The 27,660-nt window shown below is 42.0% G+C and overlaps 2 protein-coding genes across 4 annotated transcripts in view; one reads left to right on the top strand and one right to left on the bottom strand.

Moving 5' to 3' along the window:
- Window positions 1-13,191, top strand: part of LIFR (LIF receptor subunit alpha) — a 56,118-nt gene extending 42,927 nt beyond the window's left edge. For both annotated transcript variants that reach the window (XM_074855032.1, XM_074855033.1), the window contains exons 15-20: window positions 492-593; window positions 2,209-2,376; window positions 3,016-3,177; window positions 4,219-4,312; window positions 4,859-4,937; window positions 5,616-13,191. In XM_074855032.1, coding sequence (XP_074711133.1) covers window positions 492-593; window positions 2,209-2,376; window positions 3,016-3,177; window positions 4,219-4,312; window positions 4,859-4,937; window positions 5,616-6,254 — 1,244 coding nt within the window. In that variant the 3' untranslated portion in view covers window positions 6,255-13,191. The remainder of the gene's footprint in view (window positions 1-491; window positions 594-2,208; window positions 2,377-3,015; window positions 3,178-4,218; window positions 4,313-4,858; window positions 4,938-5,615) is intronic.
- A 4,760-nt stretch (window positions 13,192-17,951) lies between these two features.
- EGFLAM (EGF like, fibronectin type III and laminin G domains) overlaps window positions 17,952-27,660 on the bottom strand; it is a 79,341-nt gene continuing 69,632 nt past the window's right edge. For both annotated transcript variants that reach the window (XM_074855035.1, XM_074855036.1), the window contains 5 exons: window positions 26,327-26,405; window positions 25,303-25,446; window positions 22,530-22,613; window positions 21,354-21,457; window positions 17,952-20,816 (listed from right to left, as the gene is read on the bottom strand). In XM_074855035.1, the coding sequence (XP_074711136.1) occupies window positions 20,662-20,816; window positions 21,354-21,457; window positions 22,530-22,613; window positions 25,303-25,446; window positions 26,327-26,405 (566 nt within the window). In that variant the 3' untranslated portion in view covers window positions 17,952-20,661. The remainder of the gene's footprint in view (window positions 20,817-21,353; window positions 21,458-22,529; window positions 22,614-25,302; window positions 25,447-26,326; window positions 26,406-27,660) is intronic.

Raw genomic sequence — 27,660 nt, 5'->3', positions numbered from 1 at the left:
TGTTTTGTAGAGTCAGTTCAGGCCTGGAGTTCATGTCTAAAGTGCTTCACTATCACTTTTGAGAGTTCTCTGAATCTCTTTTGTACTGTTGCTGTAATAAGCCTGGGTATTTCAAAATACATTTGTATTTCTGAGGAGGAGGCAGGATCTACACGACTGCTGTGGGAGGAAAGGAAAGGGATTGTTTCTGGTAACTTCAGTTTGTGTTTGCCCATGGAAAGAGCAATTTATGCAATTTGAGTAGCTTGTTTTGAATCTTACTTGTTTAGAACCCAAATTTCTCTGGGAGCTAGATTTGCTTACTGCTTCTGAACTGCATCTGATAGCATAGCTTTTATAGAAATTACAAATAGAGGTAGTATTTATACCTAACACTGTGGTCTAAGACTTTGTAATTTTTTAATATGTATTTATATAACTCTTCATCGTCTGAAAGCTAAAAGCATCACTCTTCATAAATGAAATAATCTTACAGCAATTTTCTCTTGCAGCTCTATTTAGACCTGGCGTGAGGTACAACTTTTCACTATATGGCTGCAAATCCAGTGGATATCAGTTATTGAAAAACATAACTGGGTATATGAAAGAGCTGCGTAAGTGCACTTTATCATTCAGTATCTTTACAAAGTGAATTTAGACTGTGTCTACTTTTAGCTCAGTGTTGGCAGAAGAAGATTTGACACCAAAATCCCCATACAGTACTACTGACTTCTTGATCTCTGTAGATCATTCTAATACATTTTTCCAGCCACTTCCAGTTCCCAGCATGCAATAACCCTGTGTTCTCCAGCTTGTGTGGTGGCACAGAGTGTCACAGAAGCGTGCTTAGAAGACAGCGGTCTTCAAAGTTGAAGGCACGGGCATAATTTGGACCACAGGGCTGCAGTCACTTCTGCAGGAGAGGAGGCAACTTTTTTTGATTTGTCAGGTCAAAGTAAACTTCTGAGCACATTTGGTACAGCTCAGCAAATATAAGAAGTGTCCATAACATTTCTGTTTAAAAGCTTTTCTTAGACCAGAACTAGATCCTAGAGTACAAGCCACTTTGAGAATTGCACTTGTATTCCCTCCTGTACCAATCCCATCTGGGTAACTGCGGTTTGATCCAGGGCTGAACTTTGCCTGGAGATGCATTAGTGTCTGAATGCTTTCTCTTCCCAGGTATCTAAACATGGCTTTACCCTTTAACATCACAACTGTAATGTATTGTAACTACAGCACTCATTTCACTTTGAAGTTTAATGTGTTTTCTGCTAAAATAGTTTGCTTGGAAAACTGTGTTGCTCACTTAATCTGAGTCCTTGGAAATGCCACTGTTTATTTCATTGCTAAGGTTGAAGGTAAGGTTAAGGCAATTTTACCAGAAACTAAACTTTCAGCCATTTGTATCTCTAAAAATCCTGAGTGGTTTCTCGGAAGGTTTTTCCCTATGTGTTCTCAACAGATTGGAAGCTTTCAAGGTAAAAGGATAAAGTTTTTTCGGGATTAAAAATACATTGAACATGCAGAAGAACCTTGCTAGAAACTGAGAAATGTATTCACTTTGCACAAAAGCATAGATTAATGCTAAAACTTCAGATTTGCCTTTGGACAGATAACCATCAAAACAAAAGTACAAGCATTCTTAAACATAAGTTCAGCACTGGTAGATCAATGCCAAATGTCAGACTAATTCCTGACACATGACCTTACGGAATATCTGCTGTAACACTTCCAGTGGGGTACAGATATTGGAATGACTTGTGATGCCTGCTAAGAATAGTTTGTTTAAGCTCAGATAGATTTCCATGATAGGAATGTGCTGTTTGTTTAATTTGAAGACAAGCTATAAAGTCACAGAGTTAAAGCCTTTAGAAGTTAAGTAATTTGTATGCTCTGAATGTTTATATGATCTTTTGGGGGTTGTTGCAGAAAGAAAGGTATTTACATGTATGCATCTGTCAGAAGGCTGCCCAAGGAGAGATTTTTTTCAGCTTCTGTTAGCAGATAATACTGCAGTAGTTAATGACAATGAGACCAACAGACTTGTATTTTTATAGTATCACCTGCTAAGTCTTTTCACATTTTTTTGACAGTAAGGGAAAAGTATTCAGGAAAAAGTTGAAAACGCTAGCCTTGAAATGAAACTGATGAAACACTTATATGGATTTAGCATTTAATGTTAAGGTGTTTTCTTACTAGCTTTTTCCTTTGGAATTCTCCCTACAGCTCCAAAACGTGCACCAAATTTTACTGTCGAAGAAACTTCTTCAGATTCTATACTGGTAAAATGGGAAGACATTCCTATTGAAGATTGTCAGGGGTTTTTAGAGGGATATCGCCTTTCCTTTGCAAAAGGTGAAAAAGATGCTTTAAAGCCTACGCTTTCAGAATCAGGTAAGTGAAATCTATAGATTGCAACTTAATTGCTCAAGTTGGATTTTTGTTCTTTTTTTCTTAAATAATTCAATTTCACTTTAAAAAAAGATGCTTTAATCATAATTCAGTTGCATTACTCACTGACATAACTGGCCCCTGCTATGTGACAAAGGCATTTGAAATAATCAGCTCCTTGTGTGGTTAGCACAGTTGGGTTTTTTTAATATAAGGCAAAAGTCAGGCTCACTAAGGCCATAAAACTATGTAGTGATGAAGTGGCAATGTGACACACTGCCCTGTGTACAGATACCCTCAGTAGATGAGACATGAGGGAGGTTATATGGCTATATTTAATTTGGTATTTTCTTCCAGTAAGGACATCTCTGTGCAGAACTGAAGCCTGACTCACATTAACGTAAGAGGACAAGCGGGAGTATAAGAAACTGAAGCCAATCTGCAGCACCAACACACCCCTGTGCTGTTTGGTGCTGTGTAAGCAAGCAGCATTGCTAGGATTCTTTATTTCAGTTTTCCTTTACACAAACTGTTCTTAAGGTTTTATATGCTGACTTCAAGAAAGTCTTGCTAAAGCTGAGGCTGACTTTGTGAATCCTGTCTTACAAAGTTATGCTTTTCTCACTGCTTCCAAACAAACAGGGAATCCAGAACTTAAAGTTAAGAATATCACTGACTTAACAAAGAAGTCTTTGAAAATACTTGATCTTCAAGGCAAAACAAGTTACCAACTGGACCTACAAGCCTACACTGCTGGTGGGTTGAGCCCTCCAAACAGCCTCTATGTGGTGACAAAGGAGGACTGTAAGTTGAATATCCCTGTTCATTAATGGTCTTCAGCACAGGGACTGTACAATGTATATAAAGCTGAGCTTATTTTGGTTTTTTTCTGGGTCCCTTAGGTAGTTTGGGCCTACAGTCTAATTTTTAATTTATTTAGTTGATTATTTTTAAACACAAAAATTGGTACAGTTCAGAGTGAGGAAAAGATCCTTTCCTATTACAGCTACCTAGTAGTTCATGGTAATGTATAAAAGAAAAATAACTTCTGAACTAGAATTAAATATGGTGGAGTCTGAACTTAGTCTTCTCAAGCAGCTAGTTGTTTTTGTCAGGTTTCCCATGATGAATATCTGCTAATACATGATGGGAAGAAAGACATTGTGGAAATATCTACCAGTTTCAGAATTATAAACAGATGCCTCCCTCCTTTGAATTCCGTTTTATCGATCCCCTGACAGAAACAAACCCAGAAAGACAGTTAGAAAAAAGAAAGGCTTGACTTCGGGGAATGAGGAAAAAAAAAAAATTCATATGAAAGGCTAAATGCTGGGGTGCAACTAAAATACACAAAAAATCAAACTTGAGGCACTTAACATCAATAGAGGAAGGCAGTGGGAATGTATCGGAGCTAAACCCTGGGGATTAGAAGCATTGTAAATCACATAAAAGGCAGTGCAGTTTGTGCAATGAGTTGTTGGCCTATAAGAGCCATTACCAGAGGTTTGGCCAGCTCAAGTAACATGGTCGTGCAATTCCAGTGCTTACTGAGAACAGAATTACAGTGGCAATTAGTCTTGTGTTGCACATGAAGCCTTTCGCAATTAAGTAATCATGGAGAAGTATCTGCTAATTCCTGTAGGTATCACTGAATCAGCTCTGTTTATGGATGGACTTTTGCCCTTCCAGCAAAGGGGAAGTGTATCGTATAGGTCACTGTCTGCAGACAACTGTTAGATGAGTTTAATGAAATGGTCTCTAATCTATGGGAATATGAGAAAAGGCATAAAACTTGCTGGTAACTTCATATATATATTTACTGTCTTTTCTTTTTTCATCCCCCAGCTGTAGGATTAATCATTGCAATTCTCATCCCTGTCGCAGTGGTTGTGCTGCTTGGAGTGGTGGCCAGCATCTTCTGCTATCGAAAGAGGGAATGGTAAATGCCTGCATTCGGTTCTAATCTTTTCCTGCATGTGTTTGCTTCAGTGCTAGTGTTTTCCATGATTTTAGTTACTCTTTTTTTCTCCAAGTACCCAGAGATGTCAGTGGCTTTGTTTAGAGGTGGGTGGCAAAAACGCATTGTGGAAGGTGATGGAGAAATTGAGTTGGAGAGAGGTCAGAGTGAGGAATGCAAAAAGGTTTTGTAGGAGCCTGTCTCCCAGTGAGCACCGTTTATAAATAGTTCCCAAATGAAAATAAACTGGCGACATACCGTAATTTGTGAGCCATCCACAAACACTCAGGTAGACAGCCCATCTTCAACTTTTCATAAACGTGGCATATCGAGTTCCCCAGTTTAAAAAAAAAAAAAGTTTTGCTGTTTTTTCCATTAAATACTTAGGGAAGGTGTAACACATTAAATCTTTGTGCCAGATGTCTTCAGTATTCTGAATTAAAGGGAAATGTCCTGACTCCTTTTGTGTATTCAGAATCTGTTTCAGGGCTTGGTAACTTTTAAAAGTTTGTTCTTTCCTCTTTAAAGGATTAAAGAAACATTTTATCCAGAGATCCCAAATCCTGAGAACAGTAAGGCACTTCAGTTTCAGAAGAACATCTGTGAGGTAACTCTCATTTTAAATCTAGTATTTTAAACTTCTGAAAGGTATTGTGAGTTAAGAATTTTTTTTGCAAACTTTTGAGGCTTCTACTCCAATTGTAGAAAAAACTCTGTGGCAGGGAGGAACAGGACAAGTTACTCAGTAACTTTTGTCAGGTGCTATCTAGAGCTTTCTTGTTAATGTAGTTACTTGCAGTGTTTGAACTGGGAAAGGATTGTTGGATTTCTCTCCTCCTGAACTAATGAAAAGTTCAGTGCATGATAACAGTGTGGGAGTAATGTACACGTCTGTCATAGTGTTAGGAGAAATAGAAAGTGTGGAGAAATTACATGCCATATCCCTAACCTCCTGGTAGACATCATAGCTGAAACTGGGTGTAACATTTAAACAACCTTCTGGAATGGGTTATACAAAGCTGAGATTTGGGGAGAGAGTTCTCAAACACTTAAGCAAGATCTGGAGTCTCTTTAAGTTGGCTAAAATACTTTTAACATTAACAAGAAAATGTGATGAGCCAGAACATAAGAACAAAACCACTTTTTTTTTAATATTGTACTAATGGCAGTGGGATGAGTGCAAGCCACAAGCCAATGTACTGGTTTAATTTGGGCAAGTTGTTGCTTTCAGGATTTTCAGGTCTTTTGGCTTAGTCTCCCCCCCTTCTCCTTTTTCTCACCTCAGGGGAATAAGACACTTAAAACACTGGAAATGAACCCATGCACCCCCAATAGTGTTGAAGTGGTAGAAACACGGTCTGCAGCTCCCAAGATTGAAGACACAGAGATGATGTCCCCAGCAGCAGACACCACTGTGCCTGAAGATGGCTCTGACTCAGAAACGGAGAACCATGTGGTTGTGTCCTACTGCCCCCCTATCATTGAAGAGGAGATCTCAAATCCCCCTATGGATGAACCTGTGGGGTCATCTCAGGTGGTTTACATTGACATCCAGTCAATGTATCAGCCTCAGATTAAACCAGAGGAGGAGCCAGAAATAGACTTAGTGACTACAGCAGGCTATAAGCCACAAATGCAGCTGCCTGTCAGTGCTCTGAAAATAGAGAGTTGCTCACCTGCAGAGGAAGAGTTGGATAAAACTGCAGGTTACAGACCTCAAGCAAACACAAATGCCTGGAACATGGACACTCCAGACTCTCCTGTATCAGCTGAAAGCAACAATGAAAATGCATCTTTTGGGAGCCCGTGCTCCATTAATTCTCGACAGTTTCTGCTTCCCCCAAAAGATGATGAAGACTCTCCCAAACCCAGTAACGTAGGGTGGTCCTTTACACACTTTTTTCAGAACAAACCAAATGATTAACAGTAAGTCCTCATTGCACCTGAACCTGCCTTCTAAATAAGCTCTTATTCCTGATGTTGTAAAGAAAGGAAGAAGAAAAGTGCAAAAGGCATGAATTATTCTTGGAGACAGTCAGCAGAGGTTCTAGTGAGCTGAATGCTACCATGTTTAACTTAGTGAAAGTGTTAATATTCCATTTTAATAGAGGCCGAGAGGCCAAAGTTATAGCAATTTAGTTATTACTCTAGTAAAATATATTGGATATAAGGGGTATTGAGTTTAGAGCTCCTGATAATCATAGTCAGAGAACTCTGCCTACCTTCACATAGTGCTCCAAGATTAATATTGTCTCATGCAACTTATAACTTGGAAAGATTGCTTTGCTTTGTTGTAGTTGTTCTCAACTGTGCATACTCAAATGATGCAGCCCCAACAGATTTCCTTACTGAAAGTTTCATTTATAACAAACCTCAATCTAACACACTGAAATGATGTGGTTGGAAACTCTTGAGATCTTTTACCTAGTTATAAACTAAGAACAAATGAGAGTGCTATTTTTTTTTCTCTTCCCATACAAAGGGTATTGTCACTGTTTAACACTTCTGAAGCAATGGCCATTCAAATCTGTTGCTTTTTAACTAGACACTAGTTTCTGTACCTACTGTACAATGTTTATTCAATGTTTGACTCAGGGGTACAAACTTGGGGGAAAAAGTGTAACACTGATTTAAACCTCAACAAGAACTGCATAAAGTTTAAAACTTTTTTTTTTTTAAACTTAGAATGCTCTATATTTTTTCTATCCTTTGGTTAAAGAATTAATCTTTCCTATGTATTGCACTAATGCATTTTGTATTTCATAGCAGCTTTAGCTCCACATCTCCTGCATCAAAGTGATACAGTGCTCCATTCGCCCCTGGTGTTCAGCAGTCTTTGCACTATACAGTAATGTAAGCCATGGGGAAAACCCCTGTCAGCTAACATTAGTTGTCCAAGCAGTTTGGCACGTGAAATTAGAGGTTGTAGTACTAGCTCCCTGAGAACAAATTGCTCTTTGGATGGTCTTTATTGTATTAGCTTTGCCACCTGCTGCCTGGCTGTTCTCCAGTGTCTACCCAATAGGACCTTCTCTACAAATTCTACCTGGGAGTACAAAGTGAGATTTCTCTAGTGGCAGGGAGAAACCCAGGGAGATTTTAGTGCCATTATTTCTACCTCTCCTTTACCAGACCTGTGATGCAAAGAAAGCTTAAATGATGTACATTTGTGTGCTTAAAGGAATGCCCAGAACAATCATCTTTGAAAATGCTTTTTTTCACATATCCATCTATAGGCAGCTGTAATTTTAACATTTCACTGTGTAAACTTCAGACTGTGGCACACATGAATTTCACTAGCTTAAAGGAGAAAGTGCTTTTTACTTTACCTGTTTCCTACTGTAAAACACAGTGGTGAGAGGTCACATGTTAAAGAGCTTGATCTAGAAGGGTGTCCATAAAGTCCTAACTGAATCTTTTTTTTTAGATTTCAGTTTCCTTAGCTACTTTGTGATTTTTTGAATAAATAAGAGGGAGAGTGGTCTTCTAAGCAAGGTCCCAAAACAGATAAGGAGGCCGAATAAGGATAAGCCTCCGATAAGGAGGCTAAGCTGCTAGTTGTAAAGGTGTGAGAGAAGACCAGGAGGATGGCTAGAGTGGCAATCATTTGGTCTCCAAACCATGTGATCTGGTCATCAGAATAAAACAAAGCATTAGGTTAAACCTAATTGCAGCAATGGATGGTACAGTTTCAGATGTTGGTATATCTCTGCCATCTCCATAGAATGAAAATACAGAGGGATTTCAAAACTGACAAAAAAGCAAAACACTAAATAACATTGAAATCATCATCAGTAACAACTGCCTGTGTGTGCCTCCTGGAAGAGTGAACTGTGAAGAAAGTAAAAATAGATCTCTCTGCAGACCTGACAGAGTGCAAGGTCTGTCTGAAAGAACAGACAGTGCAGATAGGATCTGCTTTTGAGGTTGAATCTTGGAATTAGCAGAGCAGCAGGTGAAAAGACAGACAGGCAGTGCAAAGAGCTGGTATCCATCTCTCACCAGATGTTACTGGTGATGAGAAAGTTTCATGCCTAATCTATTATTGCTCAGAACACTAAACTAATACATGAAAGGAAGCAGTTCTGCCCTTTGTGCTTGATAGCTGGAGGTGGCTAAATCCTAATAGTAACAACCCTTTCTCACAATATCTCTTTTTGAGCTGTTTTCTTTTCACTAGTGCAGATTTGGCTTAACGTGTTTATCTCCTAAGATAAATTTTAGATTGTGCTGCCATATGCTTTTAATTGAAAGCAGAAGATGTCACAGACAGTGTGTATGAGTAGTGGTTTGGGTTTTTTATGGATCAGTTTCTCAGTGCAGAGGAGCAATCAAATCAGTATTGTACGGTGATCCAAACAAAAAAACCCTTTTGTAGCGGAACAGTTGATCATGAAGAATAACCGTGCTTTCATATGGCTGTGTATTGCAAGAAACAAAACCAAACTGAAGTTTCAGAGTGCTAGCAATTTTTAATTTGGCAGACTGGAAGCCAGGGCACACACAGAGTTCTCAGGGGGCAGCCTAACACCCTTCACAGTGCTCCCATGGTGAATCACTTAAAACACAAGCTTCACATACTCAGGTTTTCCTTTGTGCTGATCTTCCTATTCAGTAAAGGCATCAGCGTTTTATACTGCTTCATTAATTTCTTAGTGATTAGATAGGGAGATGGTCCACAAATACAGGGTCTGCCTTGATGCTATCAAAGCACTGTCATCTAATTAGCCAGCACTTTTTTTTTAAACTTTGACTATATATTTTATTTGACTTCCAGGATGTAGGGCAGAAGAGTCCTGTTAATAGAAATGGCTTACCATATGCATCGTCTTGTATCAGTAGCAGAAGAGTGGGGCAGATGGGGGAGAGACACAGGCTTGTGCAGTATATGTAGCATTATTTACTGTTGCTTAATGGTTATGAACCAGTAAGTAGTTTTCATTCCAGCACTTGAAAGCTCAGCTGCTTCACCTCTGTGGTTTTCTTTGAGCCTATTTAGTTCTACCAGTGAGGACTCCCTTCAGATGTCTATCTTAAATCTTCAGCAGTGAATACAAATACCAGATGGGCAGTGAGAGGTTTTGTGCTAATTTAGTGATCATGTGAAGACACCCCTAGGTGCATGGAGCAGGAATAGTGAGTGACAAGGACTGTCAGGAAACAGGCTTGCTTTCTTAGCCCAAGTGCCTTGTTAAACCAGTGAAGCGTCTTTAGGAATGTCTTAGTACCAAATTCACTTTCAAATCACGGTGCTGTTTAGCCTCTAAATGCATTAATAACAATTTTAAGACTAAAACTTTGGGCTTCAGAGGGGATCAGACTCCTTGCACTAGTGCCTTCAGGCTTCCTGGTGAACTTTTTCAGTCAAATTATTTCTGAAAAATGTCTTAGGAAACTTAAAGTACTGCATTTCCTAACCATCATTTTCTGAAAGATCTTATTGAACACTTGTTTTAGTTCTTTTGGCTTTTTGCTTTTTTTTCTATAAGACTAGAAAGTTCAGCTTCTTAAAAAAACATAACAAAACAAAGAAACAACTTCCAGAAGGGATATGACCAGAAGGGATTGTGTCCAAAACACTGTTACTCCTAACTTAGTGCTTCAATCCTCCAGTTGGATCAGTGTTCAGAGATGTAGGCTGTTAATGCCAAGCAATTTCTTTCTGAAGCAAATCATCGGTGCTGCTGCTTCTTATTTTTGAGCCATGCCTGTCATATGTGACAATTTGGGGTTTGTAATGGGGTTTTGTACTGTTCACTGTATGCATGGGACATCAGTCACGTTTGATGCAACATCGTGCACTCTCCTATTTGACACATTCATTATTTTTGTTGTTCTGACATGCAGGGGGATCTGAGATCTTGGGTTTGTATGTTAAATTTTGGGATGGTAGATCTGCATGTGATATACCTCACAGAACTACTAGTTAATCAACAAAAGAGTAAGCTAATACTACAGGCAGGTGGTGAATTACCTCCCCTGCTATGCAATGGCTGCATAGGCAGACTTAGGACCCAATGACTGACATTTGCTGTGGTAGCTGTCTTTATTATCTGTAGTTGCTGCTTTCATGGGTAAACCATTTCCAAAGGGAACCAGTAGCCGTGTTGTCTGTCATGGCACAATTGGCAAATGTGCCATGTTTTCTTCATCTTTGGTTTACGTAGGGGACCAGAGCTTTTCTCTGCTGGGAACACGGCAGCAGCAAGCTCCTGCTGACCTTGAGTTTCAGGCTGCTCTGAAGAGGCATGTTCAAGCCACCTTTTTTTTTTATTTTTTTGATACATTCGGCTGAGTAAAGCTTAGGGCTGTGGTGTCTCTTGTGATCTTGTCCTCCAAGACACTCAGTTGAACATGAATAGCAGCAAAAATGAAGGCAGTTGGATACATTGGAGACAGAAGGTGTTTAGACATCACTCTGAAAAGGCAATGAGAAATCATGTGCTCTATTTTTAGACAAATACTGCTTTGTAAATAGAATATTTGTATACCTACAAGTAGATAGAAATATAGTGAAAGAATTTGAAATACGTAAGAAAAATGTAACATTTAAAGCATCAGATTGCTAACAAGGTTCCATGTACCATAAATCTATCAAGACCTTCCCATGTAAATAGCATCTTCTGTTCTGCCACAGACTCTGATGAAGACTTCAGTGCAAATGGCATTAATATTTTAACACTAAGAAAAGTCCTAACCCACACATTTGTGCTTACATCATTGTGTACCTAGGTGCATATTACAGAGGAAGTTGGCTTGCAATTCCCAAAGCAGTTTTTTTCAGAGCCCTGTACTTGAATATATGCCTTCTGAGATGCAGTTCTGTCTAGAGGAGACAACTACCATCTGCACTCCTCCCAGCACAGTACATAGAGTTTGTGCTGCTGTGCATTAAGCAGTGCTCTGTGTGGCTGATGCTCAGAGATGCTGTTGGCAGTTTGCAAGATCTGTTGTTGGCTTCTTCTTTGCCTTTTCCTTAGCAAGCCTGGAAACAGTCCCAGACCCCAAATGCCAGACATGGATTCAGAAATGTTGGCGTGTTTAAAAACTAATTTCCTCATGCTTAGGCCTGTCTTAAATTTTTAAATATCTCCTTAGAAGCTGGAAAACAGTTTCTTCCATAACAATTTTCTTTCCTCTCCTCCCCATTTATATAACTCTGGATTTTCCCCAGTGTTTCTAAGATAGCCAGTGTTTGTTTCCTTTTTGCATGTTATGCAAACAAACCTCAGATGATATTGGCAGGGGTTTCTGTAACTTTAAAAGTTGTCCCAGGGTGCATGACAATACTTTTTCCCCACAAAAACGTCTGTTAATTCCTTCTGCTTTTACAACAAAAAAGTCTTCAGAAAACTTTTGTATTTCAGAGAGCGGGGTCTCAGCATCCCCGTGCAGGTGAGCTGGTCTAACGGGGTGCTGCATGAGAGGATGGGGTTAATCCCTCTCCAGTCTCACCCTCTCTTTGTGCTAGTGCTCCCCGGGTGACTCAGTGGTGCAGCAGAGACGATGACATCCTTATTTTTTAAGGGGATACCCAGCAAAATCTCTAGGTAGGTTTTCGGCCTTTCACAAATCAGCACTTCAACTGTTGTTACATGAAAGCAAGCTCCTGTGGAAGTGTATGCACAACTTCCATGAGAAGGTTCAATACCTTTGCAACTCATTTGGCCTCATGTTGAGTAAAATGTAGTGAGTAAAACTTACCCAGGGACAAAGCAAAAAATTAAATGTTCTCTTTTTCATCATTGGGGATGAGAAAAATTTTTAAAAATTAGCTCAAGCAGGGCAAATTAAAATAGAAACTGTCAAGGTCTCACACTTTTTTAGTAGTAATACAATTAAAAAAGAATCCTTGAACATCACTTTGTCAGTGTTTCCTTAGTGTGATTCAAGAGTGGCTTAGGATGAACAACATTTTATGCTTCAAGTTTGTAAAGTTTGTAAAGTTTGTAAAGCAGGGGATAGCAAAAAAAGTTTGTAAAACAGGGGATAGCAAAAATAGTTTGTAAAGCAGGGGATAGCAAAGAAAGATAACTGAATCGACTTGTGTCTGAAATACTACTCGAAGGTAACACTAATTTGAACTGTGATCCTGTTGTGGCACACAGAACAGCAGAGCTGGTGGAGTCATACAGGTCACCTGAAAAAAAAAAATGTTGTACTATAATGCTGTAACTTTTAAAATATATACTGTGAACAGGTTCAATGTTTTTTTAGCTCTTTTTATACCATATTTTTTGCAGCATAAATAATTTGTTTAGAGATCTCGTTATGTTCTTTTTTTACAAACATTTTAATGGACTTTTGTTTAATACTAGTGAAAATATTGTTTGCCAATTTGAAGTAGTTGTCTATAGAAATTAATTCTGAGAATAAATCAATAAATCAAACTGACAAAATAGTCTTCCTAACACACTAAATCTAATCAGTTATTTAACATATTTCTGTTGCTGAATGACACTGAATTTTTCCAGCTTCCAAATCAGCTATTGAAAAAATATTTCTTTCACAATTTAAACAAAATCATCACAAGGCACTTTAATGAATTTGTAGCATACCAAGTAAAATACTGATTCAACTAAGTGTATCAACATGAAAATTTATTAGCTAAGCAGTTAAACAAATGCATGCTTGAAAAAGAAGCGTGGGATCATGTTGGGGAAATAATATTCCAGTGTGGTGGATGACATTTAAGACTAACCTAACACTAAGATACCAACTTTGCATAAGTTTTAAACCTAGTTTGCTTGGCTGTTGTAACTCCTGTTGTATTGCTTGGGTGTCTAAAAATACGCATGTGTTTAACAATTTTACCATAGTATTGCCATGGAATTTAATAAATATATTTTCTTACACTCTTACATGTTTTCATATTCCTTGCTTGCATGTTTATTTTTAAGTAAGAGTTAAATTCTGCTCATGCTCCAGTACAAACAGAGTTATTTTAACTTTGTGCCAGAGTAAATAACCACAGGATCTGGCAAGCATAGCCTTGGCTGCTTGATCGGCAGTGCGGGTAGTAACGCAGATATTCTCTGAACAGCTTCTCCTAAGCACAGCATGCCGTAGTGCATACATATATGGTTCACTGAAGCCCTCCTGTTCCTGCCATGCGATGTGATGATAGGAAGAAGGTCAGTTGACTTACCCAAGTCCTTCTCAGCTTATGCCTCTAGCACAGCTCGGGGCTGGAGATGTGACTTCGCTGCAGGCTTGGGCTGAGGGCTTACAGAGATGAGCAGCCGGAGGCTCTCCATGGTGGACAGGTCTGTGTCATGGACATCCCTATTCCATGATGAAGGACATAGTGGGAAGAAGGGGCCCAGGCTGCACACTGTGGGGCTGGTTTGGGTGGCAGGACATTTTCTCAGTATGTTTCAGTTGAATGATCAGCTTCTGTGGTGGCTGTAACATGGGCCTTATGTTTGAGGTCGTTTATGTCACAGCATGTACTTCTTGTCCTAACAACAGCCAAGGAATTTTGTGGCTCATCTAACCACGGTGTCTGAACTAAGGACTGACACATGGGCTTAGCAGTGTGCAGACAAACAGGTGCCACATCACAGCATGTCACATGAAGCCATGATTGCATGGTGGCACTGTCATCTCTCCATCTCTTTGGAGGCATTCTCAAATGTCAGAGAGCCAATTCATTGTCTTGCAATAGGAGATTGGTGCAGTTTATCAGTGTGACAGCAACTAGGTAGGATGTGTGAGCTCCACTGAGCGCTGGGGAGGTGCAGGATCAAGGGTACTATGTCCTTTAAGCAGGACTGAAGAGTACTGCTCTGAAAAGACTGAAACACATGGCACTGTGGAAATGAGGACAGGCTTTGATTGTTCAAAGGGTGAAATCCCACAGCTGCGCTCTCAAGCTGTACATCTGCTTTGGCCAGTGCAGGAACACCAGGGATAGGTGCAAGACAGGTCTCCCTCCATCATCTGGGCCTCAGGTCTAAAAGAAGTAAAAGGATGATGGTTTTGCAATATCTTCTGAAGATACTGCAAGTAGTTCAGCTATAGATCGTTCAAACCTTGGCAAAACCAGTCTAATACTGTTGGGTTTGATATTTAACACAGCTCAGGGACAGCTGGAGCTTCCCATCCATTGGCACAGATGTGCTTAAGTGACAGCAGCACCAGAGGAACACGGACAAAGCGGTTTTCTTCACAGGGACAGCACTGTGCCACATCCACGGTGGGTGCAGACCAGTTAGCCTGGGCTGTGCTCTGCCACTGCAGAGTGAATGTGCGAGAGCAGCTGAGAGCTCTGGCCCTGGGAGAGGCGAGTTGGGTCTGACCCCTCCGTGGACACCACCATTCTTACCCTGGAGGCTCAGCTGGGGCAAATGGCCCCGCTGCATGCCTTGCCCACATGCAGGGTGTGCAGCCCCACGCCTGTGCTGATTTACCCGCTGGGCAAATCAGGGAATTCTAGTCATGAAGCCAGCACAGAAATCAGTTGCTGCCGATATCCTGCCATGTTGCATTTACAATGCACAGGCACTGTAGCTGAAATATTCCAAGCCAGTTGTGAGCTGAGCTTTTAATTTTGGGTGCATTTATGAGGTACTTGGGAACTACAGATACAGGCACTTCTACAAAGTAATTAAAATCACAGAGTCTTAGTTTCATGTAGCATCATGGCCATTCCAAGAAAATAAGTTGTGCTACAAAATCACAGCAACTGAGTTTGAAGGTTGGGTAATGATGGATCATGTGAACTGTCCCATTTTACCATTGGGACAAGGGTGGGGAAAGGGACTTAAACCATCCATGTTTCCTGGCCCAGTTCCAGCACACACCCTTATCTTCTGCTTGACTCTCCCTGTGCTGTCAATTGTGGCTGCTCCTAATGTGGCACTGGCTGTAGCATTAGCGTGCAGCATTTCCTCACATTTGCAACCGCAAAAAGTCACTCTCAACACAAATAAAGGTTACAGAGTCCCTGTGTACAAGGCATTTGTCAGGTCTTAAAAAAAGTCTGTGCTTTGTAAGAGCAATCAGTTCAAATGAAAATTGCCTAAAAATGATGCTAAATTGGTGACTACATTTTTGAATTCTGCTTTGCTGACACCAACATTAAAAGCTGTAGTGAGAAGAAAAATGGAAGCAAGGGAAATTGTAAAGAAAATATTAAATATTGCTGCTCTGGTATCTTCAAAAGACAGGAAAATTGAGGAAAATTTCACCATGTTTACAAAAAGTGACCACATAGGCTGCCGCTATTGCTACTAGAAACTATTTAAGGGTCTGCAAAACAAAAAAAAAAAAGATTGGAAAGCTGCTGGATTATAAGCCTGAACGTGAGGTGTCTGTGCTCAGCAGCCCCATTTCTTCCACGCTGTCACCATACGTCACAGTAATGTATGGTGCTGGAAAACATGACCTGTGGGGTGTTGAAAGAACCAGCACTGTTGTTTTCCTAGAAAGGAAGATTGAGGGAAGCTTTAAAAAGAAATAGGAGGTGGGGAGGGACAAAATCATCTTTGTCTTGTGCACAATTAACAAAGAAAAATGCTCTGACAGTGAATGATATTCAAGAGAAATAAGGACAGTCGGTCACAGCGCTGCCAGGCGGTCTCCATCGCAGGGGGTTTGGGAAGAGGGCACTCACAGACGAATCGGATCCTGTCCATGGGAGCGGAAAGCCAGGCCCTCGCAGAGCTGCGGTGACCGCAGGTGCCAGCACCAGGCTGTTACTCATGTGAGATGCCGAAGCGCAGGTTCAGGGACACATCATTGCTCGACAAGGGGACCAGGGGTGTCCGCAGTGACTCAAATCAATGGAAAAAATGGAGTGGGAGGGAGGGATGTGCTCATCGGAGCAGTCAATGCCCTGACCTGGATATCAGAGCAAGGTGTTGCTTTGGAGAAGGGGAAACCCCACTGCATGCACACATTTTCCCCCAAGAAATAAAATGTCAATAAAAACAAGGATGTGACTGCTGCTCTCCATGAGTAAACCACAGTTGCATTTTATCTAGTCCTTTAAAGTGAGGAGATTTGCCCCTTGAGGAGTGATGCTGCTGTGGAGCGAGCTGCACATACAGAGCTGGAACGATGCATTTCCCACCCAGCTTATTTTGCTTTATCAACAGAATGAAAACGTTTTCTCAAAAGCAAAACCTGGCTTACAGAAATAGCAACTTTTAACAGGCACCTGTGGCAGGTGTACCATCAAGGAATGGGCAGCTTCCCGACCCTGGCAGCCTCTCCTCCTCCTCTTCACCTCTTCGCTCCCTGGGGCCAGGCTGGAAGGACTGGGATGGAAAAGAGCTCCTGGCCCCTCATTTTTGACCAACCCAGGAAACACCAATGCATCAAGAATTTGCCTATCACAGGGATCATTGCTAAGTCTTGTCTGGCTTTAGTTTCCCTTGATGCCTCTTTTTACTTGCCTTTTTTTTCCTCTTCTTTCTTTTGATTTAGTATGACCTGAGCAAACCTAACTGCTGATTCCCAAGTGGCTGATCCCCAGGGAGATGGAGGAGTGGTGGAGAGCCTCAAGATAGGCTGTGCCCCAGGCAGGGTGAGGGGCAGGTTGGGAGCAGCTCTGCCCAAGAGCCAGTGCCCAGCACAAGGCCTGACTTGGCCCATCCAAGGGTGGCACCAATGGGGTGAGTGTTTAGCCCTAGAAAGTGGAGGTGGATGTCTTTTGGGATTAATGTGGAAAATAAGGAAGAAAGCTAAGAACTGCAATTTTAGGAAGGTGATTAAATTGCAAAATGAGGCACAAGCACCTGAGAATGCTGGCTTCATTGTCAGTTTGCACAGGTACCAGTAAAAAGGACATGGCTCTGTCAACGGGCAAGAGCTCATCCTGCAGCAGCACTAGGGTCATGCTGAGCATCTGATACAGCATGAGCAATAAATAACATGATTTATAAACAGCCTCAGAGACACTGAGCAGCACATCCAGGCCAGTTCCTGGGAAAATGACTAAGCATTCTGCCACGCACTGTCTGCCTTTCCCCTCTCCTTCCCTGGCCCAGCATCAGGGGGGCAGGGACGTGGCTGAGTCTCCACATCTGGTCAGATGTTCCTGGCACCTATTTCCTGCTCAGCCCTTGGGTGGAAACCCCTGCCTCTCACCCAGCCCCAGGCTTCACGAGGGAGACTGGAGATGTGGATGCAGGATGCTTCCCCCTTCAGAAATTTCTGACTATCTTTAAATGAATGCAGAAAGGACCTTTTTTTTTTTCCTTTAAAAGATTCAACCCTGCAGCATCTTTGTTATTCCCCCCCAGCCTGCACTATGCAGCTGTGCCGCCTGTGCTTAGTCTATGCTGCAGCAGGATGATGCTGCCAGCTCCAAATTCCCGTGTGGTGATATGCACAGTTGGAAACAGTCATCTGGGGAACTGCCGTTTGTTGCTTTTCTTTTTCCACAACAACGGAGGTATTTTCTACCCACTCCCCCCCCCCCCCCCCCCTACGTTTCAAAGAGCAGCTTTTGTTCTGGAGAAGTATTGCCTTGTACCAAAACGCCTGTTATTCTGCAGTAAATGATCTTAAAATAGAGACATCTCCTGCCAGATGTTTTTCTTGGAGCTGCTCTCCAAACCCTGTGACAGAAATGTAAGGATGGGAAAGGCAAGGGACATGTGGCAGAGCAGAGGGTTGATACCATTTCTGGACCAGCATTGTCCCCCATCACCAGCAGCACGGCAGGTCCCCAGGACTAGGGGTACAGCCAGTCAGATTTCCCTACCCTGCACCAGGTCAGGACAGGTCACTACCACCTGGGAAAACCCCTCAAGCTCATAAAACGTGAGTCTTCCCTCTCCAGCAGCCAGCAGCTGAGACACAGCCCAGGTGCAGGCTGCGTCTGGGCACCACCGCAGGGCTGCTGCAGTGAGCAGCCAGCAAGACCTTCAGTCTTCAGAGGTTTCAGTTTTTACCCCTTTTCAAACTCTGCACATTTCCCCTTTACAACCCATGGCATCAAATACCATCTACTTCCATTTTAAAGCCACATCTTGATCATATCACAGAATCATCTAGGTTGGAAAAGACCTTGAAGATCACCTAGTCCAAACCTTAACCTAACATTGACAGTTTCCAACTACACCATATCCCTCAGCGCTATGTCAACCCGACTCTTGAACACCTCCAGGGATGGGGACTCCTCCACTGCCCTGGGCATATATACTTTATCCTGCTTTTTCCCAATCATGCACAGGTTTCTCACTCCCCATGGGGCTCCCCAAGCCAAGCAAAACTTCGCTTCTCCTGGGAGAAGAGCCCTGACTGTCTCCAACTCCTCTGCAAGCTGCCCATGTCTTCTACGGATAGTTTTTCTGAAATGTGATTTGAACAGGGGGCAGAGCACAGGTGCACATTACATGCTGGTACCACCACATATTTTTGTTTCTTTCTATTTCTAACAAGTGCTTGTATTTGTTTTTGACCACTGCTGCCTTATCTACCATGATCACAATATCTTTCACCTAAAGAAATCAGGGTGTCCCTTTCAGTGTACATGGGAGGAGCTGGGGTCTCCCCAGCAGTTATTTGCATGTGCCATTATCTAGTACCAGTTACAAAGATGACAGAGACTCCCTTTTTACAGGGAATCATGTGGAAAAGATAAGGGGTAATGGGTACAAGTTACTCCTGGGGAGATTGCGATTGGACGCAAATGGAAAATTTTTCACAATGAGAACAATGTCAAATAATGTCCCCAGGGAAGTGTGGATTCCCCAGCACTGGACACTTTTAAGATGCAGCTGGATGGGGTGCTGGGCCATCTTTTCTAGACCATGCTTTTGCCAAGAAAGGTTGGACCAGATGATCCTTGAGGTCCCTTCCAACCTGGTATTCTGTGATTCTATACTATGATTCTATTATATTTTCCACTCTAGCCTGCAGCTGCTCACGGTCAGCTGTAGTTGAGGCGAGTCTTGGGGATGTGTTTTAGCTCCCAGGGAGTGAGGAGCACCCTGGGCACAATACAAATGCAGCAGAAACCTCCTGATCTCCATTGCTTTTGCCACTTCAGGTCCTTTTAGCTCATAGGCATTCAGATGAGCCTGCACCGCTGAGGAGGTGTGTGCTTCTCCTGCTGCTGGCATGTGGCGAGCTATGGGTGCCCTGCTGCACTGTCTCTCCTCTCCCCCCCGATGGCTCACTGATCCACTTTGAACAAAGAGTTAAGGAAGAAAACTCTCCAAACTACGAAATTCAGGACCATTTCCTTAGTGTCTCGACAGCGCTGTGTTCACTTGCTTAAATTACAGTTTGGCAATCCAGGTTGCATAAGTGTTGGTCCTGTGCCTAGAAAACATTTCATTTTAAGAGGACTGTGACCCACCAAGGTCTCTTGCACATCCCTCTTCTCATTTTTCAGGAAAAAAAAAAAAAAAAAAGTGATTTATAATATCACAGTAGCAAGCATTTGCTCTTTTTTTTTTCCTAATCTTTTAATCTGTTTAAGCCAGGAAAGCATAATGTACATTTTTAAACTGTCAAAATTTACAAAACAAAAAGAGTAAGATTTAAAACTGGTCATAACTCACAAATATCCCCACCAAAAATGTATAATACAGACATTAAGTCTCCTGTATAACAAATTTAAACCACAGGTCACATTGCTGTTTTTAGGAAAGTGTGCAAAGAGCTAATTGTATAGTACACCTAAATGTTAGAAGTTATACCACGTAAGCAGGTCTGCTGCTGCTATAAAAAATATACAAGTATAAAATTACTTCTACAAAATTGGTTCATTGATTTTGTTGCTTGTAATAAAAAAAGTAGACTTTAAGAACCTTCCTCCTCAACAAACAACAATATTTTGAAACCAGTCACTGTAGCTGTTATTTACACAGGATGAAACATAATTTAGCTTAATCAGAGAGTGGTAAGGAGAACTGCTTGTTCTGGGACGTACATTTGAATGCACAGATATACTGCCTGATGGTGTATTTGTTGAACAGCACAGTCACTGTATCACTGCAGGGTGGGATGAATGCAGGTGTTTTAAGACTGCTTTGTGTGGTATTACAAAAGATAACCTAAGGACCATAACACAGTCTTTCAGCTACCCGTAAGATCACACATTTCTTTGCCATTTGCACTGATGTACAACCTTTAGTGTTCACTAAACAACTAACAGGTAGAGGGGAGGGTTCCTACACAAAATACTCGGTTTGGTTTGGTCAGAAAAGGAGAGAGAAAAATGTTCTTTTTTGGGGGAGGGTTTCCCTTTGGCTCTGTCACCTTCCCAGGTGGAGAACGTGGGTTGGCTGTAGAGGGCTGTGGCAGCCAGCTCACGCTCAGCCACACATGCAAGCGCACAACGGGTCCCCGGCACTGGGATTCCTCTCTTGTCACTTGGTCCCACACGTGTTGATGTTCTTCCCATCAGCAGCATCCTCCACCAGTGAGATGTGGTAATCGGTTGAAAGCGTGAGGTGGGAGATGCACCCCACCAGGCCCCGCATGTACTGCCTGTTCGTGTGCAGGGCTATTTCCTTCATGCCACCTGGGAGAAAGGCAGCAATGAGAAACTCTTCACCGACATGGGTGTCTGCTCCTGCTTGGCAGACTGCACACCCAGCAATGCCACTAGACTTCCCAGCATACCTCAGAAGGGAGTTTTAATTTACAGGTTGCTCTGTGTTCTTTTAAATACATGTTTTAAGCGCGTGAAAGTACAGAAAGGAGACAATAAACTAGGATGCTAATTATTTATTGCAGAAATTGTAGCATCAGTAACAGCTGAATAAGCTTGTGCCCAGGTTCCCATTAAGATCCAGGGTTTGCAGCTGCTACTAGCTGTTTCTCTATATACCTGCTGGGGGTACCACAGTGCACCCACAGTACTGGTCCCTTCTCCCACCAGTGCCTTGCTCATCCCACCCAGAGAGGCCTCGCCACAAAAATCAGCCTGTGGAGGACCAGAGACTGCCACATGAAGCCTTCACCTTGACATGGACAGAGCTGTGATGCCCTGCCTTGCAGTCAACCTTGCAAACACAAAAATGCATCTGGGTCCTGAATGTGAACAGTGAGCACTCACCTACATAGAGATCTCCATTGATGTTTAACTGCCTCATTTTCCCAGGGGATTTACCAGTCCTGGCGCCATAATCATCCACGGTTACTTTGCCAGACTGTCCATCCCTGAAATGAAAAACAAACTGCTCTCATGCATCCAGCCTACAACCAGGCAGGAGGAGGAGCAGCAGTATCTCCCCCTCCGCCAGGAGACCAGGGTGACTCAGTGCTCAGCAGGGCTCACAGAGAAGGCTGGGGACTGATGTTGGAGAGCCACACAGACAGCAGTGTGCTACAGCAATCCAGACCCTTCAGGGTGTTTTTTTCCAGGGACTAAGATGTCAGAGACCTGCAAAGGGCGTGGGACACATTTGCAGAGGAGAAAAAACTGGGAAAGAAGTAAATTGCACAGCTAGGGGAGTGGATGGACAGGTTCCGACGTGTTGTTAAAAATCAGATGTAATATAAAAAGTAAACAGCAGAAGCTTCAACAGAAGGGAAGAAATAGGCAAGCTAAGGTAAAAAATACTCATAAGCAGCTTTGTTTCTTACTAGAGGTTTTAGGCCACTTCCATTTTATATATAGTCAATAACCACATTGACAGAAGAGCCACTTGAAGGGCTCCTATTTTTACTGAATTTGGTAGCAAGTTGTGCTAATGTCAGCCTGCAAGTTCCAGGGAACCAACATCTCATGAAGAGAGGGATGTGTGCTTTCCCTACTGGGCACACTTGCCTCCCATGAGGTAATGAGTTATAAATATGAGTTATATATACACTGCAAGATGTCTGCACCTCCTCCAAATAGAAAAAGTAGGCATACACTGTCCGTGCTCCAGGGCTTGTGCCAGCCCGCAAAATGCTCACTAGGGAATTTCAAAATGCAGACATTAAAGAAAAATACTCTCAACCCAAATGGTATGGGTTTAATAGAATGTCTGTCACAGCCCCAGAATAGCCCTGTGTGACTTTGGCAGCCTGCCTTGAGCTGTGCTGAGTTGGCACTGTCACCTCTAATACAAAAATCTTTGCGTACATCATCCTGAAACAGCCAAGTTGCTAACAGTTCAACTCCCAGGCGATGTGAGAGCATGGAGCCACAGTGATTCACACTCAACCAGCATGCAGACATGCCAGCCAGCACCTTTAGTGGCAGGGTGGCTCCAAAACACCTCCCAGATGAAGCGTGGTCACTTACCGAACAGCCTTGACTCTGTGCCACCGGCCGTCGCTGAAAGAGCCATTCACCGTGATGGAAGCAATGCCGCTGCCCAAATTGTAGCTACAATTTAAAGAAAATTAAAATGTTACTGTCTCCCTTGCAAAGACCAGTTGCCTGCCAAATTGCTCAGACATCCCTACTCTGTGCTGCACCTGCTCAGCCCCCTGAGCTCCCCTTATAGCTCGGATTTTGGGGAGGCTGGTGGAGTCCTTTGGAAGGCTAGCAGCAATGCTCTTATTTTGCAAAGTCAGGCTCATAGAGCAACAGGCAAAACTCCCTCCTGCGCAGGTCAGAGTGGTTACCATCACCACCATCCCATGGGAGCAAGAAGGGGGTCTCTGCATGGCAGTTCCTCCCTGAAACAGGAGGTTATGAAGACCATTGACTTACAGACATTTGGCCTAATGGGAGAAAGAAGTGGGAGGTTGCAAACACGGTTAATAAATTATTACAAGAGCAAATAAGCATGTGACCTATAGCAGATCTACAAATCATCTGAATTATAGGGAAAGTTGAGACCTGTGATATTAGAAAGGATGAAGCCTAATAAATAAATGCAGAAACAACCATGAAGTTCCCTGCTTCAGTTGCAGCTGTGATTATTTCTTTGTGTTTGCTGCTACTAAAATTACTCAGCAGACATAATGTCCCCATCATGTTTACACTCCAGGCGTCTTAATTTCTGGGTCCCAGAAATCTGGGCCAACTTTCATGAAGAGGAAGTAGGTGCTACAATACAGTAAGCTATTTGGTGCTCAGCTGCCTAAATAAGCAGGATGAGATAGCCTGAGCCAGCCACTGCTGGCCTTCATCTTGTACCAAGCTAGACAGATTAAAGGCAACATCATCATCTCTTCAAATAAGGCTGAATCTGAAATTAAGTTCATGCACAGGGTTAGGTACTTGAGATCAGCACATTAAGTTGTGATCTGTCCAGAGCAAAATGGTTGTCCTGAATTTGACTCCTCCCCGCGGTTTACGTGAGTCTTAAACAAGCATCTCCTTTACCCAGGTTGCAGATACCAGACTAGTTCAAGAGCTACAGAAGGCTCTGGGTGTTCAGGACTGTTATCTGAGTGTTAGACCTTTGGTTAGAAAAATGAGATTCATACCCCTAATGAATGGGCATCCCCTACAATAGTGATGCAACCTTCTACAGAAGCAGGGAGCATCAGAAAGGATTTACAGCAGCAGTTACACTGTACAGGGAACCTACTCTGCTACACCATAGAAAATGGAAAAGAAAAGGTATGTTTTGAATTTCAAACTGGACCAGAACACATATATCTAATTTTGAGATGCAGGAAAATACATCTGACTAATAAACAGCCCTGATATTCTCCTGACCTCACCTTCCAAAAGGTGTAAAAGTAGCATAAGGATCACTTTTTCTGAAAGAAGATGATGATACTTTTTTCTTCATTTGTCCTTTCACCATCTTCTTCCCTACTCCTTGTCAGTATGTAGTCATTGTTTATGAGGGTTTTAATTGGCATCTTAGTTTTTCACCTTCCTAAATGAGTGTGGAAGGTACAGATATTTCAGTAAAATTCAGCTGTTTTGGTCTAAAACCTTTGTGTATCTTCATCTCTGGGAGATAGCAACAACCCTAATAAAAATGCACGGTGTCTAGAAAACAGATAGAATAGAGTGGCCACTTATCACCATGCATCTTGGAAAGACAGGCTCTCCCAAAGACATTTAAAAAATGCACCATTTCTGCAGAGTCAGTTCCTTGTTTATAAAACAATGAGGAAACTAAGACTGTTTGCAAAGCTAACCACAGAAAATCACATGAAAAAAAAGATTAAAAGACATTAAGTTAAATAGAAATGTGCTACTTTTCTATGAGTTCATGGTAGCAATCAACAACCAGGTAAGTCAAGTAAAAGATAGCTTCAAATTAGCTTAAAGGATTAACAAAATCTTTGTCATGTAATCAACAGTGTCTCACAACAGTCCATAATAAAGATGGCATTTGTAGTTTGCGGTTTCAGTACTTGTCTTACACAACCTAAAAGGGGATCATTAGGAAAGATAAGGCTTTCAAAAGGCAGGAGTCCCAAAAAAGCAGCATGCAAAAAGTTGCACGGAGTCTGCCTAAGGGTCTGTAAGGAAGAAAGTGATTCTGAAGGGAGAACAGGAGTTCAGCCCAACATTTTCCCAAAACTCCCCTATTTCAGCTTTTTGACAGTAATATTACTTGTTTCTTAAATAAGTGGTTCTGTGGATGGTAGCAGTAACAAAGACCGGAGACAGCTGAGTTTGTTGTCACAGGGTTGGATATTTGGTGGTTTGAGAAGGTGGGAGCCTTGTTCCCATGTGCACTCTCCAATGAAGAGTGAGCCTGCAGTGAGCACGGGCGTCAGCAGAGTTTTCCCTTGACCCCTGCTCTCTCTGCAAACACGTGCTCTGCTTAACTGTGATGGCAAGTGCATCAAGACACATGGGGGGAGTTACTGACAGTACTTGTACCCTCATAAGGTGACTTTTAGAAAATCACATTAAAAACTGGATGTTTTAAAAATTAGAAGGGAGGGAGAGAGCAACCAGGAATGATGCAAATCTTGCAGCACATTAACTCTTCCTTTACATCCTTTCCAGACAACAGGACCCATCACTGAACAAAACTTTGAGGATGTAATTGCCTCACACTATACCAAAGAACAAGTGCACTGGATGTGTTGTGACGATTCCTTTGAGCCCTGAGTGTACTGCATGCAAGACAAATAAGGGAGAGAAAGTTTACCTGAATATTAATGTTCCATCTTGAAGGCCTAGAGAAATGAAATCACTGTTAGGTCGCATGGGACTGTCTCCCCTCCACATCAAAAGACCTTCCTTCATTGTGGTTTTAAACCTCATGAACACATTTGTTCTTGATCCTGATACCCTGTTTAATGTAGAAAAAGGAAATAATAGTAAAATATTGAACTGGGACAGTCTTCTTTTAAAAAAACATAAAAGATGATGCAGTATTTCTTCTCCATAGGTCTTGCAGGTTACTGTCTTTTAACTTGCCTACGTGTTGATATATGAGGGACTCCGGTTCACATTCCCATTTTCAGTATTTTGAAGTAGGGGAATTGAACTTATCCATTTAGGATCCCAAACACAGTAGCTACTCAGTTACTCCACACAAATAAAAGAAAATATTTTTCTCCTCAAACCTAGTGTGAAATCCAGTCCAACAAGCAAATTTTGAGAACATCTAGTAGATTTGGTGCTCTCAGAAGCCAGTGGAAGAAGCATAAGAAGGGCAAATCAGAAAGTCCTGGTAGGTGAGAGGTATTGAGCTGCCAGTGAGGACATTTGTGAAGCCTCCTCTAGTCAGTGGCGGAAATACAGACAGATGGAGGAATTTGTTGAAACAACCTGCCATTTGCTGGAATTTGGTCATCTTCTAGGGTGCAGAGCAGCCAAAAAGTAGTTTGAGGACCTAAATTTCAGGCTAAACCAGGAGTTAAAATCCTTAGTCTCTTTACAGATACAGGCTCTGTATGTCTGTTCGTTGCTCTCAGAAAGCACACCCCAGTCCTTCTCCATGCCAGACATGTACTGTGCATGCCATTTCTTTACAGGTTGCAAGATTCTCAGATAGTATAACAAATTGAGCCATAAGCCTATGCATAGAAAATGTATTTTTTCCTGAAATTTAGAAATATGGCAAATACAGCTCAAAACACTTAAATATACAACATCCTCTTACATGATGCTCCTAGCATAATAATGGTTAACAAACAGAATATTTATGTTCATAGAAGATACATTACCTTTTCAGGATATCTGGATTATCATATGTGAGATAACTGCGACCAATAAATTGTGGGATTTCAATTGCTTCTGTAACGGCTGAAAAGTAAATAAAAAACAAAAGATGAACATCAGTTAGCTGATGTGGAAATGGAAGGAAGAAAAATAGACTAGACCGTTTTATCAATTTACTCCTACATTGGTAGGTACCTGCCAGTGGCACTGACTGAGCTGAACTCATATTGGTTTGCAAAAAGGCACCGTCAGTTCATACCTAAATGTAGCAGTAGTAGTTGAGGTAGTTTAAACTGCTGACATTCCCTCTATTTTATAGCCTTTATGTCATAGGCCTAATGCATTGCTCCACAGGAGCAATATTAGCACAGGAAAATATGAAGTATTGGCAAAACATGCAATTTTTTTTTTCCCTGTCTCCACATTCCTTGATTCTCCATATGGTTCAAGCCACCCTCCTGCCAAAGTTTAAGCATTAACCACCCTTTTTCTTAGTCTAAGAAATTCCTTCCCAGCTCCTAATGGAGCACCATGTGCAGAGCATGTGCTGGGACCTCTCATCCCTGCAAAGTGAGGCTGGGAAGCAGCACAGGCAATCTGTGAGCTCCCCACTTTGTCCTTTTGTGTATGTGTCTTTGCACAGAGTGGCTGCTGCCTGCTGAGGGCTCACCTCTGGCATGCAGTGTGGGGGGAGGCTATCTCTGGGGAGGACATACAGGGTGCCTCTAATCACTTTAGATCTATTGAAAGCAACGCAGACTGCACTAAATTCTGTATGACAGCGGCTACAAAGCCTCTTGGCACGTGCATTCAACATGCCGTAGTGCTGCCTTGGAGGGTGTTTTGCTCAGAGCTCACCCGTGTCCCACATACAGCATCTCCCATTTCTCTACAGACAGCCCCTGGTACAGCTGTGGTGTACAGCTGCTGGGACGGCAACACGCACTGCAGCCAGACCTGGAGCTGATGTACTGCTGCCCATGGAGAAGACTTTGTCAAAGTATCTCAGATGTGTGATCTAAACCACTGAACATCCCTGACACACAGCCTTTGGTAGGCTATGAGCACTGGTCTGAACAAATTTTCTTTTGAGTGAACAACCTGCAGTTTGCTGCTGATCTCTCATAACTGACTGCTTTATTAACATAAACCAGTTTTATAAATTCCTTAAAATAGCTGCCTTCACCCCATTTTCTTCCTGAGAACTAATCCCTTCAACCCACAGCTAATCCCATCTATATAAATTTTAGGCTTTTCAGGGCATAGATGCTTTCTTTCTTTATGCAATGCAGAGGTTGGCTGGGCTTTAAGAGCTCACTGTAACATAGATATGCAACAA

Source organism: Strix uralensis, chromosome Z (genome assembly GCF_047716275.1).
Source record: "Strix uralensis isolate ZFMK-TIS-50842 chromosome Z, bStrUra1, whole genome shotgun sequence".
In the NCBI taxonomy this organism is placed as follows: Eukaryota; Metazoa; Chordata; class Aves; order Strigiformes; family Strigidae; genus Strix; species Strix uralensis.
The sequence above is the reverse complement of the archived record's forward strand: the minus strand, read 5'-3'. Positions and strand labels throughout refer to the sequence as shown.